The sequence below is a fragment of the Lepisma saccharinum genome, chromosome 1 (genome assembly GCF_977018435.1).
Source record: "Lepisma saccharinum chromosome 1, izLepSacc3.1, whole genome shotgun sequence".
In the NCBI taxonomy this organism is placed as follows: domain Eukaryota; kingdom Metazoa; phylum Arthropoda; class Insecta; order Zygentoma; family Lepismatidae; genus Lepisma; species Lepisma saccharinum.
In genome coordinates, this window is record NC_139229.1 from 172,509,325 (window position 1) to 172,522,429 (window position 13,105).

Here is a 13,105-nt window from a genome sequence, read left to right on the forward strand (position 1 = left end):
ACTGTTTTTGTTTACGTTTTCCTACATCATTTTTATTTCTGTTCATATCTCCGTAATCTTTCAAAATCGGACCCTCGTTCATATGAACTTTTTTGCTTAGAATCACCATACTACCAGTTCCCAAAGTACCAGACTGTCTCAGAAGTCCTGCACCATACAAGGGCAAAGATGAAACACAGAACATCAGAAGCAAACAGACTTTATTCAGCAAAGTACAGGCCTCCATGTTCAATTACCTTCAGCCATTTCTGCGATAACAGTTCACTCTAATGGCGATAACAGGTGGCAGGTTTAGAATCGAAAAACTCACGACAGGCACGACAGGCACGACAGTTACCTCATCATATGAATTGAAGTGCTGACCACACAGGAAATGTGAGAGAGAGCGAAACAAAACGTAATCCGATGGTGCAACTTCCAGACTATAGGCGGGATGAGGTAACAACTCAAATCCGTCAAGTTAGGCTAGCGTGTTGGTCACCCTTCGAGACCGGTGACTGGGAGCATTGTCATTTGCAGCAGTAACCTTTTCCTCGTCGTTAATGCCGGGTATTTCCCGTTCAGAATGGCATGCACTCGGCGTAATTGTTCAGAATACAGTTCACCTGTTACAGCATGACCTTCTGGAACAAACTCATAATGGACAATCCCGTCAATATTCCACCACACACTCAGCATGAGCTTTTTCCCAAATCTGTCCTGACTCACATGGGCGATGGCTTCCTGTCTTCTTTTCACCCACTGTTTACGGGTATCAGGGTTTTCAGAAACACCCTCTCTCGTCTCCTGTCACAATTCTCCTCCAAAAACGAAGATCATGAGGGTTTTGTAGCAATGTCTGGCAAATTGCAACTCTGCGCTGGGCCTGCACCTCTGTCAGCTCTTGCGGACTTTGTTGGTGCTGTTTATTGGTGTAATCCATGTCATGCAAGCAACGGTTTACTGTCGATTTGGATGCCTCAACCAGTCTTGCTAACACACGTGTGCTGGATTGTGGTGTAGCATTCACAGCATCCTGCAGAGACTCGTTAATGTCCATTGGATGTCACAGCGTGCGGGCCTTCTCCGCGAGGCGTAGATAACCTGAAGCGAATTTTTAAACGAACGGGAAGCTGTCCATCGATTCACCACTTCTTCGTTCTCCACACGACAAATTGCCTCCGCTGCCGCTTTTACTGTTAGTCCGTTTTTCCAAAAAAAAAAAAAAAAAAAAAAAACGTAGCACTGCACGTAGTGCAATTTGGTCCTCACTCATCGTGCCCACTTTAGCTTCACGGGAACTCTCCCTACACATGCTGTGCGTGCCTTCACTTAAACCAACGAACTTGTCAGCTATGCCTGCCAACAGCCTTTCACCGGTGACGCCACCTACCCTCGCAAATTTCACCTCTTGGAGCTGAGTGCGCTGATGGTGCAGGACTTCTGGGAGCCTGGTATTGCCGCTTCCTCCCGGAACACCCTAACATACATTTCGAGTTAGTATTTGCTAATTTAGCATCTCCGTTCTGATGTTTAATGGGCGCTGAGGACTGATAAAGTTATATGAAAGTCGTATCTCAATTTTGAAGTGACGCTTTTTGCAGGATACAGCAGTGGCGTGTCCAAGGGGTGGTGGCGAAAGTCATAACCTTTCCCTTTTGGCCCAGTATTCCTAAAACAAATAAAGCTAAGATAGAGTTGCTATATGCCCCGGATTTTCGAGACAGTCCCGGAATGGCATCATTTGTCTTGATGTCCCGAAAAGTTTCTTCGGGCCGCATTAATGTCCCGGAATAGGAAAATGATTAAGACTATACCTTCGTCAATTTCACTATTTATTAATTACTACCCTTTTCACGAATTTACTACGTAAAAGGTACTAAATGGTTTTCTGACACTTATTTGTAAGTCTTAAATTTTCGTGACTTCTTGCAAAATCGTGTCTTCTGAAATTGGATTGCAAGGCGGTGTTTTCATTTTTCTCCACGTCCTTGAGAATCGTTTCTGAAGTATCCTATAATTATTATGGTGTGCATACATCCTACTAAAAAACGGTACACGTACCCCCCTCCCCCCCCCCGGATGCGCGATGTTTACACATAATCAGTTGTTATCCAGGGACGGCGCGAGAAGTGGGCATGGGGCAACCCGCCCACCGAAAAGTTTATCTGCTCATCTGGACAAATTCAAGAAGAATGTATTGAAGAAAATAGAATGCTTCGATAAGAAAGTATATTCTTGTCTTAACTCCGTGTATATTTTTCTCAGGAGTATTGGCGATAATAGAAAAGCTCACAAATCATCACCCTACAAAAAGTTTAGCTGTCTTTGGATCTACATTAGTTTACTTAGTACGATGACGAAAATCGTAGCAAAATATAGTGATGGATAATACCTATTATTTACAAGTAACTTTTTTCCCCCTTATTTAAAACTTGAAACATAAGACTTGTGTGGTCAGTTAACACTCCCGTGGCTAGAAGTAGTGCGTGTTAAGGCCGGGTAAAGGGGTAACACAAGCAGAGTAAAGTAAAGGAGAAAAGGTAAATAAGAAGACGTACAACAGCAAAGAGAAATAGTGAAAGAAATACAAAGGAATTCGGATGACAGAAAGGGGCAAAGAGGGAGAGGAGATATTGTACATGATTGTGAAACTCAATCTTTATATCTACCCACCCTTATTTATCAATATATGGTTCTTACCCACACGGCCAAAATTTTCTGGCGCGGCACCTGTTGCTATCCCAAGTGTCGAGGTCCTTTTGGGGGCACTTGCCCATATACACCCTCTAAATTCGCCAATGAATGTGTTAAAATATACATGTCATATCATAGTGAAATGTCCATTAACGCTGACATGCTCAGCATACAGAAGGGCAAGGCCGTATTTATTGGGGTCCACTGGGTCCGGGACCCCCCCCCCAAAAAAAGGCAAAGTACTAAAATAAAATAATGAAAATGCACTTTTTAGCATTTGTTGTACTGTAATCGATGATTATTTATTTTATATGAACTTGGAAGACAAGGGTCATTATATTGGGATCATATTGCTTTGAAGGACAGTACCAAAGAATATGCACACTTCTACTATACTTCTACTTATGAAAATATGCATAAAAAATTAATCAGAAACATCCTTTTTATTGCCGACCCCGTGCGGAGTGGTTAGCGCATCGCGCTACAACGCTAGGGGTTCCGGGTTCGAATCCAGCGCCTGGGCATGGGTATTTGTATCAATTTCATCATATCATCACTAATCCCCATCTTCGCAAATTAGTCAAAAAAAGCACAAAAAACGAAGTACAATAAAGCAAGTCAATCAATCAACACCCTTTTTATTATTATTCAACTTAAGTAGCTACATGCAAACTAGATAATAAATAGTGTATATGCTGTTATATTCATATTCTTATACCATCTTTTTTAAGTATTCATGTAATAATAAAAATGCAATATTAATAAATTTACATATTTTAATTAATATTTTATTTAATTATAATGTAATTGTTTTAATTTAAGCATTATTATTATTTCTGAGATTAGATACGTGCCTGAGAAGGGGTCCAGGGTTTGATATCCGGTTGAAGCATATAGTGGTTCAGATCGTAGGTCAAATCTCGATTAGTCTATCTGTGCACAAAGTAGACTTACAACAAAAACTCAAATAAATATTATTTGTTCGTTCTCCTTTTCATTAGCTACTTATGAAGTTCTTGTACTAAAGATTTTATAGCGCAGGAACTGTTACCACTGTTTCTGTGAAGTAGAAGGCGCCATTTTATTGTTATTGTATTTGTAATTGTAAAGAATGTGGCTGTCGAATGGTTTGTGTGGTTGTTAATGAAAGGGAAGAACTCAGTCAGCAATAGTTTTCCATTATTTGCAGATTGTGTTTATCCAATTTAGATTGAATCTGGTGAGTGTATTTTTTATGAAAAGAAAAAAACACAGTAGCCTAATGCACAAATCGGTAGAGGTAATACAGGAGCAAGAATGTGAAAGTTGCAATTACACCAAGTGACGTAAGTTATAAACATAACCAAACTGTATTAATATGCACACGTATCCAGATAATGTAATTTAAAATACGTATTCAAATAATGTAATTTAAAATTAACTCTATGAACGCCGCAATGGAAAATGAAGCTTATTTCTACCATGTTTTTGCTTTCGTTTATAGCTAGTTTCCTGAACAGATCTTTCAAACCATTAATAATTTGGATTAATCCCATCAAGCTCTCTATGTGCAGGAATAGTGTATTATCATTTTTAGTCCTTGCTAAAATATGTACCCAATTGCACGTGTGTTGCATGCATGATCTGTTGAAATTTTCGAAGTCGAATTTTGATTACCAGTTCCGTATATTGGAGACACATTAAAATCGGATATTTTGTGTTTCGCTTGGTTCGTACTTAGCAAATTGTGTATTGCAGAACATAGTTCAAGGTGCCATTGTGCTTTTTACACGAAAAACAAACACTTTTTCTTCTAAAATAACGCATTTTTCTAAGTGCTACCGAACGCACGTAACAGTGCGATATCGCTTGATTGGGGAATCATATTGCGGCTTTTGTTTTAGAATATCAGTGTTTCCAAATACATTATGCAAGAAAATTGGGTAAGAATTGACAATATAGAGAGAGTCTCCAATTTTGTTAATTTTTGGTATACTATCTAATTTTGGTCTCCTAATCACGAATCTGTTGTAAAAAACCGGGGGTCACGTCTGGAAATTATACATTTTGATGAAACATTGTTCATTAGCTCCCAAAACCATCCACAGGTAGCCCCAAAGGTACTATTATCGTATGAGGGAAACACCTACAAATCATATATTTCGGACTTCTTTACATCGCTATCGTGTTATTTTCGAATGCGGAACATTTCTTAAGGTGAAATAATGCATTTCTAACTAAGATAATGTCTATTTCTTCTATTTACGAGTACTTACTGTTACTTGTTGTTTCAAATCTGTAACGCATTATGGCCGTGATAGCATACTGATTAAGGGGGCGTTCTGAGAGTGTTTTGTCGATTTATGCAGTGTTGCAACCTCGTTCACCGGAAAATATCTACTTTCGTGCCCGGATTTGAAATTATGCTAATACGTCGCAAACCATTGATGTTAGCCCCACAAACCATTCACGTTAGCCCCAAAAACCATTTTCCGTAAGGTTAGGTTAAGTTAGGTTAGGCAAGCATAGTTAAAAAAAAAATTGAAAATACTCGACACGTGGTTCTAGTGAAAACACGGCGAGGCTGAAACACTGGCTACGGGGTTGCATCATCTTAACACATGGAACATTGCACTCTCATGCAGAAAGCAAATGGCGGGAGCAGAAACAGCGTGTCGGACAGAGTTTTTCACAGAAAACAACACGCATTCACATTAAAATGGATCAAATCTATATTCAGGAACTTCCACAACGCTAAAGAAAATGATTTCCGTAAGTACTTTCTCCTGTAGATTTGAAGGAATCCGTTTTCCTGATACGATAATGTTACCGCCCCAAAAACCACCCACGGGTAGTCCCACAAACCATTCACACGAGGTTATTTTAGGTCCCATTAGCACTCATTTCATCCCTAAATTCATCGAAAAAATAGGGTTCATACTAGAATTTAACATCATAAATCATTTTCTTGTAAAACAACGGCATGGTTGGAAACAATGACAGGAGATTACATTTTTGTTCATAAGACTACGCATATACACCTATATATAAAAAAAATTCAATCTGCTTTTTTCAAATTTCCAGGCGTGACCCCCGGTTTTTTACAACATAATTATGATTAGAAGGCCAAAATTAGTTAGTATACCGAAAATTAACAAAATTGGAGACTTTCTCTATATTGTCAATTCACTCTGAAAATTGCTATGTTCCACGAATTATTGTGTTTTTGAAATTATACTTTCAAGTCTCAAAACATGCACAGTTCGGCAGGTTAGGTTAACAGTAAAAAGTCAGGTCAGGTTAGGTTAACATAGTGAAAAATTGAGAGATTAACTTACCATTACGTTAGGTTAGGTGGTAAAGGTTTACTATCCACAAACACATTTCTTCATTTTTACAGAGGAAACTACTTAAGGGAAATTAGTTCCTCTAGCATTGTTGAACATATGGAAGGTGTTTTCTGTCATGTGGGAATGTGTCATAGCGGAAATTCATTATTTTTGTTGAAAATTAATTCTCTGACGCACAACAGCCTTTGCCGCGTACATCTTCGTAGATCATGGCACGTCGTGATTGTGTTTTGTCGATGGTCATTGTTTTTTTTTTGTTTTTTTTTAATACATAAATAACTTTTTCGAAATCCAAACAGTGCTCATTACTTGAAGGAAGGTTGAAATTTCGTGTGACAATGATTGCCAAAATTATACGATAATTGAAGGGCTTGAGTGATATTTTGGTCATTTCTGAGTTCATTAAGAAAAAAAGGTTATTAGGTATACTGTAGATAAATTGTTTTCGTGTTGTGTTTACCAATTTCAGAAGGCTTCACTGAGTCCATTGCAAATTGTATGACATGGCAATTTAACTCGAAAATTGAAGGATGGCGCATTTTACTTTGTAACTCTAAAATGACCAAAATGTCATTTACCTTTAACATGTTTTACACCCGAGCCCTTCAATTAGTCTTCCTGCTAGGAGAATTTGAAAAACATAAAACAATCTGAACCGTTGGACCAGATTTGTGTGACATCATTGAGCAAGATTGGGTCCAAACAAAGTTGCACTTGGTTTTTCCGTATTCGATAGCATTGGATTTTGCATCAGAAGGGGTAGTAGCTTTAAGGATTGTGACAGCAGTTATGAACAAAAGTGGGATGTGTATTTTGCATCAATGTAAAGATGAGATTTCTGAGAATACGTCTATATTGCACATACCTTGCAGAGGATAAGGGCAAGGGAAAGAAAAACTGGAGTAAGAAATCTGATAAAGTGATTGCACCTAGCCTGTGTCCAAAGAAAACAAATAACTGTTTGCTTTAGTTCTCAAGTTTGCTGGGGTCTTTCTCATCTTGGTAGGGCTTCAGTAGCAAATTCTCAGCGTCGTTATTTTTACACATAGATATGTATACAGTAATTTTTATCACAAATATTAATAATTAATTTTCCTGAATTTCAGATCACCTGTCCACAATGTCTTTAAAGAAGATAGTATTGAAAAGCACCACTCAGATGTCTCTGAATGAACGGTGAGAGTAGTACCTTATGTAATTATCACCACCATGAAATTTTTTGAGCTAACACAATTACGAAAGTATACTGACAGTTTAAAGGTGCCTGTTGGAGAGAGATGCATTAAACTGATACAAAGGCAAATATTCTGAACAACATCGAAACAATTTCAAAAGTACAAAATGTACTACACCCTTGGCATGAATATAACAAAACGGTCCTCTGTAAAAACACTACTGATGTGCACACACAGTATTGAGAAAGGTATATGGAGTGGTACTTGAGAAATGTAAGGATACTGGCTGTGCTGATTGGCTATTAATGCAAATGAAAAAGCTGTATGGCAGCTTTGCTGAAGGTGCTATGATGCCAAGATTGTCCATAAGAAGCCACGGAGATGTCACCGAGTGCAAGAAAGCTGGAGAGTTGGAATAATGGTTGTGTAACAGGTTTCTGTTTTGTGTTTATAAAATGTTTGTTGGTAGTGACTGTTGTTTTAGATTAATTTTGCCTATTTAAGTGTAGTGCTGGGAGAAGGAGTAATTCTACACAGCAGATTTTGACGAAAAATATGAATGTATGTAAATTCTTTAATATTGAAAATACCTTTTTAGAGGAAGGAGTCAGAATTAAATTTAAAAAACCTTTCTGTTTTTCCAGGACATTAAAATCATTCACTTTTTTTAATAAAGCCAGTGTCTGGTGACACTATTCATGTCAACCTCAAATATCTTGATTTTTCCACTTAATGTAAGGTGCTTAATGCAATTGGACTATGCATTTAAATGTATGACATAACAAATTTACATTCTAATAACTGGTGAATAGGGAGTAAAATTCTTTTTCCATGAACAAGGAAATTATTAAATGTATGGAGAAAATTTAGTATATTTAGTTTGTAACAGTGTAGGCTTGTTCAAATCAAATTCCATGGACAAATACGTGAGTGAATCAAAAAGTACACCCCCCCTGTAAAAACAAACAAAACACACATTAAAAAGAGAATTTATTGGACGAAAAGGCATGAACATTTAACTTTTTTCAATTCCTTCTGTAAAAATTCCATCCAATTTCTTTGAACCACTTTGCGACTGCTTCCTGCACTTCCTCATCTGACGCGAAATGCTGACCCCCCTAGGTCTTGTTTGAGAGGACCGAATGGGTAGTAGTTGCAGGGTGCCAAAGGTATAGTGAGGGTGAGACCACACTTCCCACTTGAATTTCTGCAGTAAATCCTGTGTGACACAAGCTGTATGTGGGGGTAGCGTTGTCGTGAAGAATAACCCCATCACTCAATCTTCCAGGCCTTCGATCTTTAATGGCTTTTCTCAGCTTGTTGTTCCTCAGGGCACAAACTCACTGTAAATAACACCTTCGGAATAGAAGAAGATCGTCAGCATGACCTTTCGAACCATTGGACAGGTTTTGGCTTTTCTTGGTGATGGAATCCTTGTGTCTCCAGTCCATGGATGCCCTCTTTGGTGCACCCAGGACTCATTTCCTGTGATGATTTTGCTCAGAAACTGCTTACCATCCTTGGAATAACGCCGAAGAAATGACAGCGCAGCATCAAAACATTGATTTTTGTGCCCGTCGGTTAACAAGCGCAGCACCCAGCGAGAGCACCGTTTACGATAACCCATCTGATCACGAATCAGCATAGACGCACTACCATAGGATATGTTCAGTTCACTTGCAATCTCTTTAATTTTCACGCGGCGGTTAACAACAATGATTGCATTCACACGCTCCACGTTGTTGATAGTGTTCACAGTTGCAGGCCACCCGACATGCGGTTCGTCATTCACGTTCAAACTTCCCTCTTCGAACATCTGGCACCATTTTGCGATCATGGGGCGTGACATCGCATTCTCACCATACACCTCGACAATTTGGCGATGGATTTCATTCCGTTTATGCCTTTGTGCTCACAAAAATCGGATGACTGAGCCCACCTCAATGTAGGATGCCACCTCAATACGACACGCCATACTCACACTGTGACTACTCTGATACTAAACCAGCTGAAGCTTCTGGTGTGTGAAGAAAACATTCCAGACAGTGTTGCCACGAAGCGTGATTATTTTATCTCTCTTAGTACAGGAACACGGGTCGGGTGTAACTTACTTTTTGATTCACCCTATTATGTATATTGTGGTATAACATAACCCGTGGAGGCCAGGGCCTACCTACGGACTGCCAGCCTTACACCCACCTGCTGAGGTGGGAGATCATCCAACCAATTACAGGGTGATAAATTACAATTTATTTCCTTGAAATGAAACCCAATAGAGAGGTTCAAAACCTTAGGTACCATAAATTGATGATGTTTATTCATGAAAACCGAAAACTTTGTTACCAAAATTTGATTATCAAATTTAGCTTCTGTGATAAATGTAACTCTGCTGTACTATATTTCCATTCTGTTTAGAGCCAGATAGGAAAGGACAATGTACCTATTACACTGTGAACTCTTTAAAATGATCGTGCAGTTTTGCATTGCTACATGTTTTTAAAAATGTGAATCCTATTAGTTATGACTTTTTGCCTGGATGTACCAGGTGGTTATAATTAAAGTGACGGTGTTCAGAGTGGTACAGCATGGGCTGTAATGAAAGCAGCAGTCTGAAACTTCGTAGATATGCTAATGAAGCAATGCGCTCGCGAATTATGCAAAAAAAAAAAGTTCCAATTCTCGCCACCAGGGTAAAAAATGGTGCTGTAAGCAGTCAAAACTTGGTATAGTTACAGGAAAAACACTATAAATTGCAGAAAACAATACTCTTTGTAATAAAATATTGCTACAATTTCACTATTCGAATTACATGAAAATTACTAAAGGAAAAAGCAACAAGCGTCACCAACAACAACCAGGGAGCTCACACAATGGATAGGCAATGTCACCGACTTTGATGTCAGAGTTACGGAAAATTCCACGTTTTGACTGCTTACAGCGCCATTTTTTACTCTGGTGGCGAGAATTGGAACTTTTTTTTTTTCATAATTCGCGAGCGCATTGCTTCATTAGCATATGTACGAAGTTTCAGACTGCTACTCTCATTACAGCCCATGCTGTACCACTCTGAACACCGTCACTTTAATTATAACCACCTGGTACTTGCTCATCACATTGCAATGGTTCATACTGTTGGTGATGCAGAAGCATGAGTCCCAAGTTGAAATTCGGGATAATGCAATATTTGTGGTTGTTTTCTCATGTGTTTCATCTAATTTTCAATTTCTATCATCGCAAAAGGTGAAAACTTACAGAATAATTAATACAGTGTGGTGCAGATTTCTTGGACAATTATCTATATCATCACAAATATTACTTGTATCTGGATGAAAATACTCCAAATTACTGCATATATTCATGAGAACTTTGTAAATGCTAAAAATTCATTCACATGAAATTAAAACATTACAGTTGCATTTTACAATCACTAGGTTCAAAAACTGCACAATGGCAATAATTTAGCCCTAAGCTTCCTCTCAGCAATTCTAGAAATTACTATAGCCTATAATATCTACATAATTTTGTACCTTGAAATACTTATTTTATGAGTTTCATCTCATTCTACTTCATAATTTTAAAGACAAACAGTAGTATTGCTATGCATATATTTCATTTAAGAAATTTGAAACCTGTCCAAATCTCTTCATAATTAAATGGCCCTGGAATTGATTCTCAGTGAAGCACACAGCATCAGCTTTTCAGAGTATGTCAATATCCTGTACAGCCATATTAATTTTATATTAATCTTTTTGCAAATTGAATCAGTTTTCTTTAATTAGAATCTTAATATTAACTGCTGATATATTCTCCTTCTCCCATGGGAGATGCAAGATGATTTTATATTTAAGTTTTTTGCACAAGAAGAGTATGCTTTTATAGCAACATGTGTATAAGCAAGTATTAAGAATGCTTGGTTTGATACCTGCTGTTTCAACGTTCGCACTAATCCGCACACTTCTTCGTTTGTCACATGAAGCATGCCCACTATTTTGTTTCTTGATATGCCCATTGAGGTTTGAAATATGAATATTTTTTAAAAAAATTGTCATTGTCCAGATACCTGTATTGTGGTAACTGTTGTGTTTATGATTAAGGATTCACAACAAATGGGGTAGTACAGGGAGTCCATAAAGTCCTGCAAAAAATTAAAACTCTATAACTTGAGAAAACTATTAAGTTTATTAACAAAATATTTTGTGTGTACTTACAGCAAGGTTCAAAGTTTATTTCCTGCTTGTTAGGTTCATCGCCAAACCTCCAATTGTGCACCATTCACGTCCAAACACTGTTGTAGTCTTTTTGTGAAACCGAGAATTGCGTGCTGACGGTGCTCTCCTGGGATATTCAGAATCACATCTCTTATTTTTTCTTTTAGGTCATCCAGATTAGCTGGTTTCTGTGAATACACCTCTGTCTTTACATGTCCCCACAACCAATAATCACAAGGTGTCAAGTCTGGTGATCTTGCAGGCTAAGGTGTGGGCCCTCTTCGACCAATCCATCTACCTTGAAATTGTTCGTTAAGAAACTGCCGAACTTCAAGGGCAAAATGCAGCGGCGCCCCATCTTGTTTCATGTGGACATCATTGATGATGCCTAACCTTTTAAGTTCTGGCACAGGAATGTCTGTAGCATGTTCAGATAGTTGTTGCCATTTACCGTGTCTTCCTCGAAGAAAAATGGACCAATGATGTGGTCCATTGAAATCGCACACCACACATTCACTTTGGGACTACCCTGAGTTTGCACTTCAAACTCGTGTGGATTTTCAACCCCCCAAATTCGGCAATTGTGCCTGTTCACTTTTCCCGACACATGAAATGTGGCCTCATCTGAGAACAGAATCCGAGACAGAAGGTCACAGACACCTTGTAAACATGTAAGCAGTAACCCACAAAACAACATTCTCATGTCACAGTCTTCGTCTTTAAGATCGTGTACAAATTTTAACTTGTAGGGCGGGCCTTCACCTTCTTGCGTACGATCTTGTGTAATGTGATTTCATTGGACTCCGATGCACGCTGTCCTGCACTGACTGAATCACATCGTCACTTGATCCTGGCCTTCCACTACGTGGCAAATCTGACACACTTCCCGTTGCCTTGAACTTTTCATACCACCTCTTGATACTTGAATTTGCTGGGGGTGGAACTTTCTCTGCACTGAAACACAAGATTTTAACTCTGCAAACCACAGAACACACTGTGCCTTTTCCTGGATGGATGACATCTTAATTCACATGATCACGTGATTACCAGTGCAAGCGTCACTGAGCAGTGTGGCCAGAACAAAACTTTAAACTTCCACCCTTCTCACCCAAAAAATGTGTATTGTTAAACGCAACAGCTAAAAAGTAATACAGTTTTAGTTTTTTGCAGGACTATGGACTCCCTGTACATTTGAAGAGGAGGGTAAATTGCATGTTCTGTCCAAAATCTCTTTCAAGTTACAACTTATTTCCCTCACAGTGTGCCCTGATCAATAACCTCAGGAACTATAAATAGGATCTTTCATTATTTTTATATTTAAAATAGCCATATTGTCCCGTTTTTTCATTGTTTTATATTGTAGCGTATGCAACTATTCTCAAAGTGTGCTCTGCGGAGTCCCAATGAGTCCCATGAAAGATCTCTCATCACATCTTCATATTTCCAAAGTCGCCACAATATCTAGTTTCGAGCATCCCGAGTCCCTACCGTAACGGCAAGAACAACCACAACATATCGTATTGTGCCATAAGTGTGAAGTCACCTGCATTGATAATGCGTCTGAAGTAAACTGCCACGAAACTGCACTTCTTGTGCATTCCCGAATGCGATGCACGAGAATCTCGAAAGTTATGCATTGGTAAAAGATCTGTTTGCAGTTAAAGACTAGCCTTGCAGCCTGACTGCACATGAATATGAAAATTTTATACATCTAACA

At 38.5% G+C, this 13,105-nt stretch overlaps 1 protein-coding gene across 3 annotated transcripts in view; it reads left to right on the top strand.

Annotated features, from left to right (window-relative positions):
• Window positions 1-3,743: 3,743 nt before the first annotated feature.
• The window catches only part of LOC146004050 (uncharacterized), a 39,160-nt gene continuing 29,798 nt past the window's right edge, over window positions 3,744-13,105 (top strand). For 2 of the 3 annotated variants that reach the window (XR_014443888.1, XM_083142658.1), the window contains exons 1-2: window positions 3,744-3,895; window positions 7,112-7,181. Coding sequence is in view for 2 of the 3 variants with exons in the window: in XM_083142658.1 (XP_082998784.1) it covers window positions 7,126-7,181 (56 nt within the window). In the remaining variant the exon portion in view is untranslated. Of the gene's footprint in view, window positions 4,002-7,111; window positions 7,182-13,105 lie in introns of all 3 variants that reach the window. The other variant, XM_083142666.1, reaches the window with a different exon arrangement.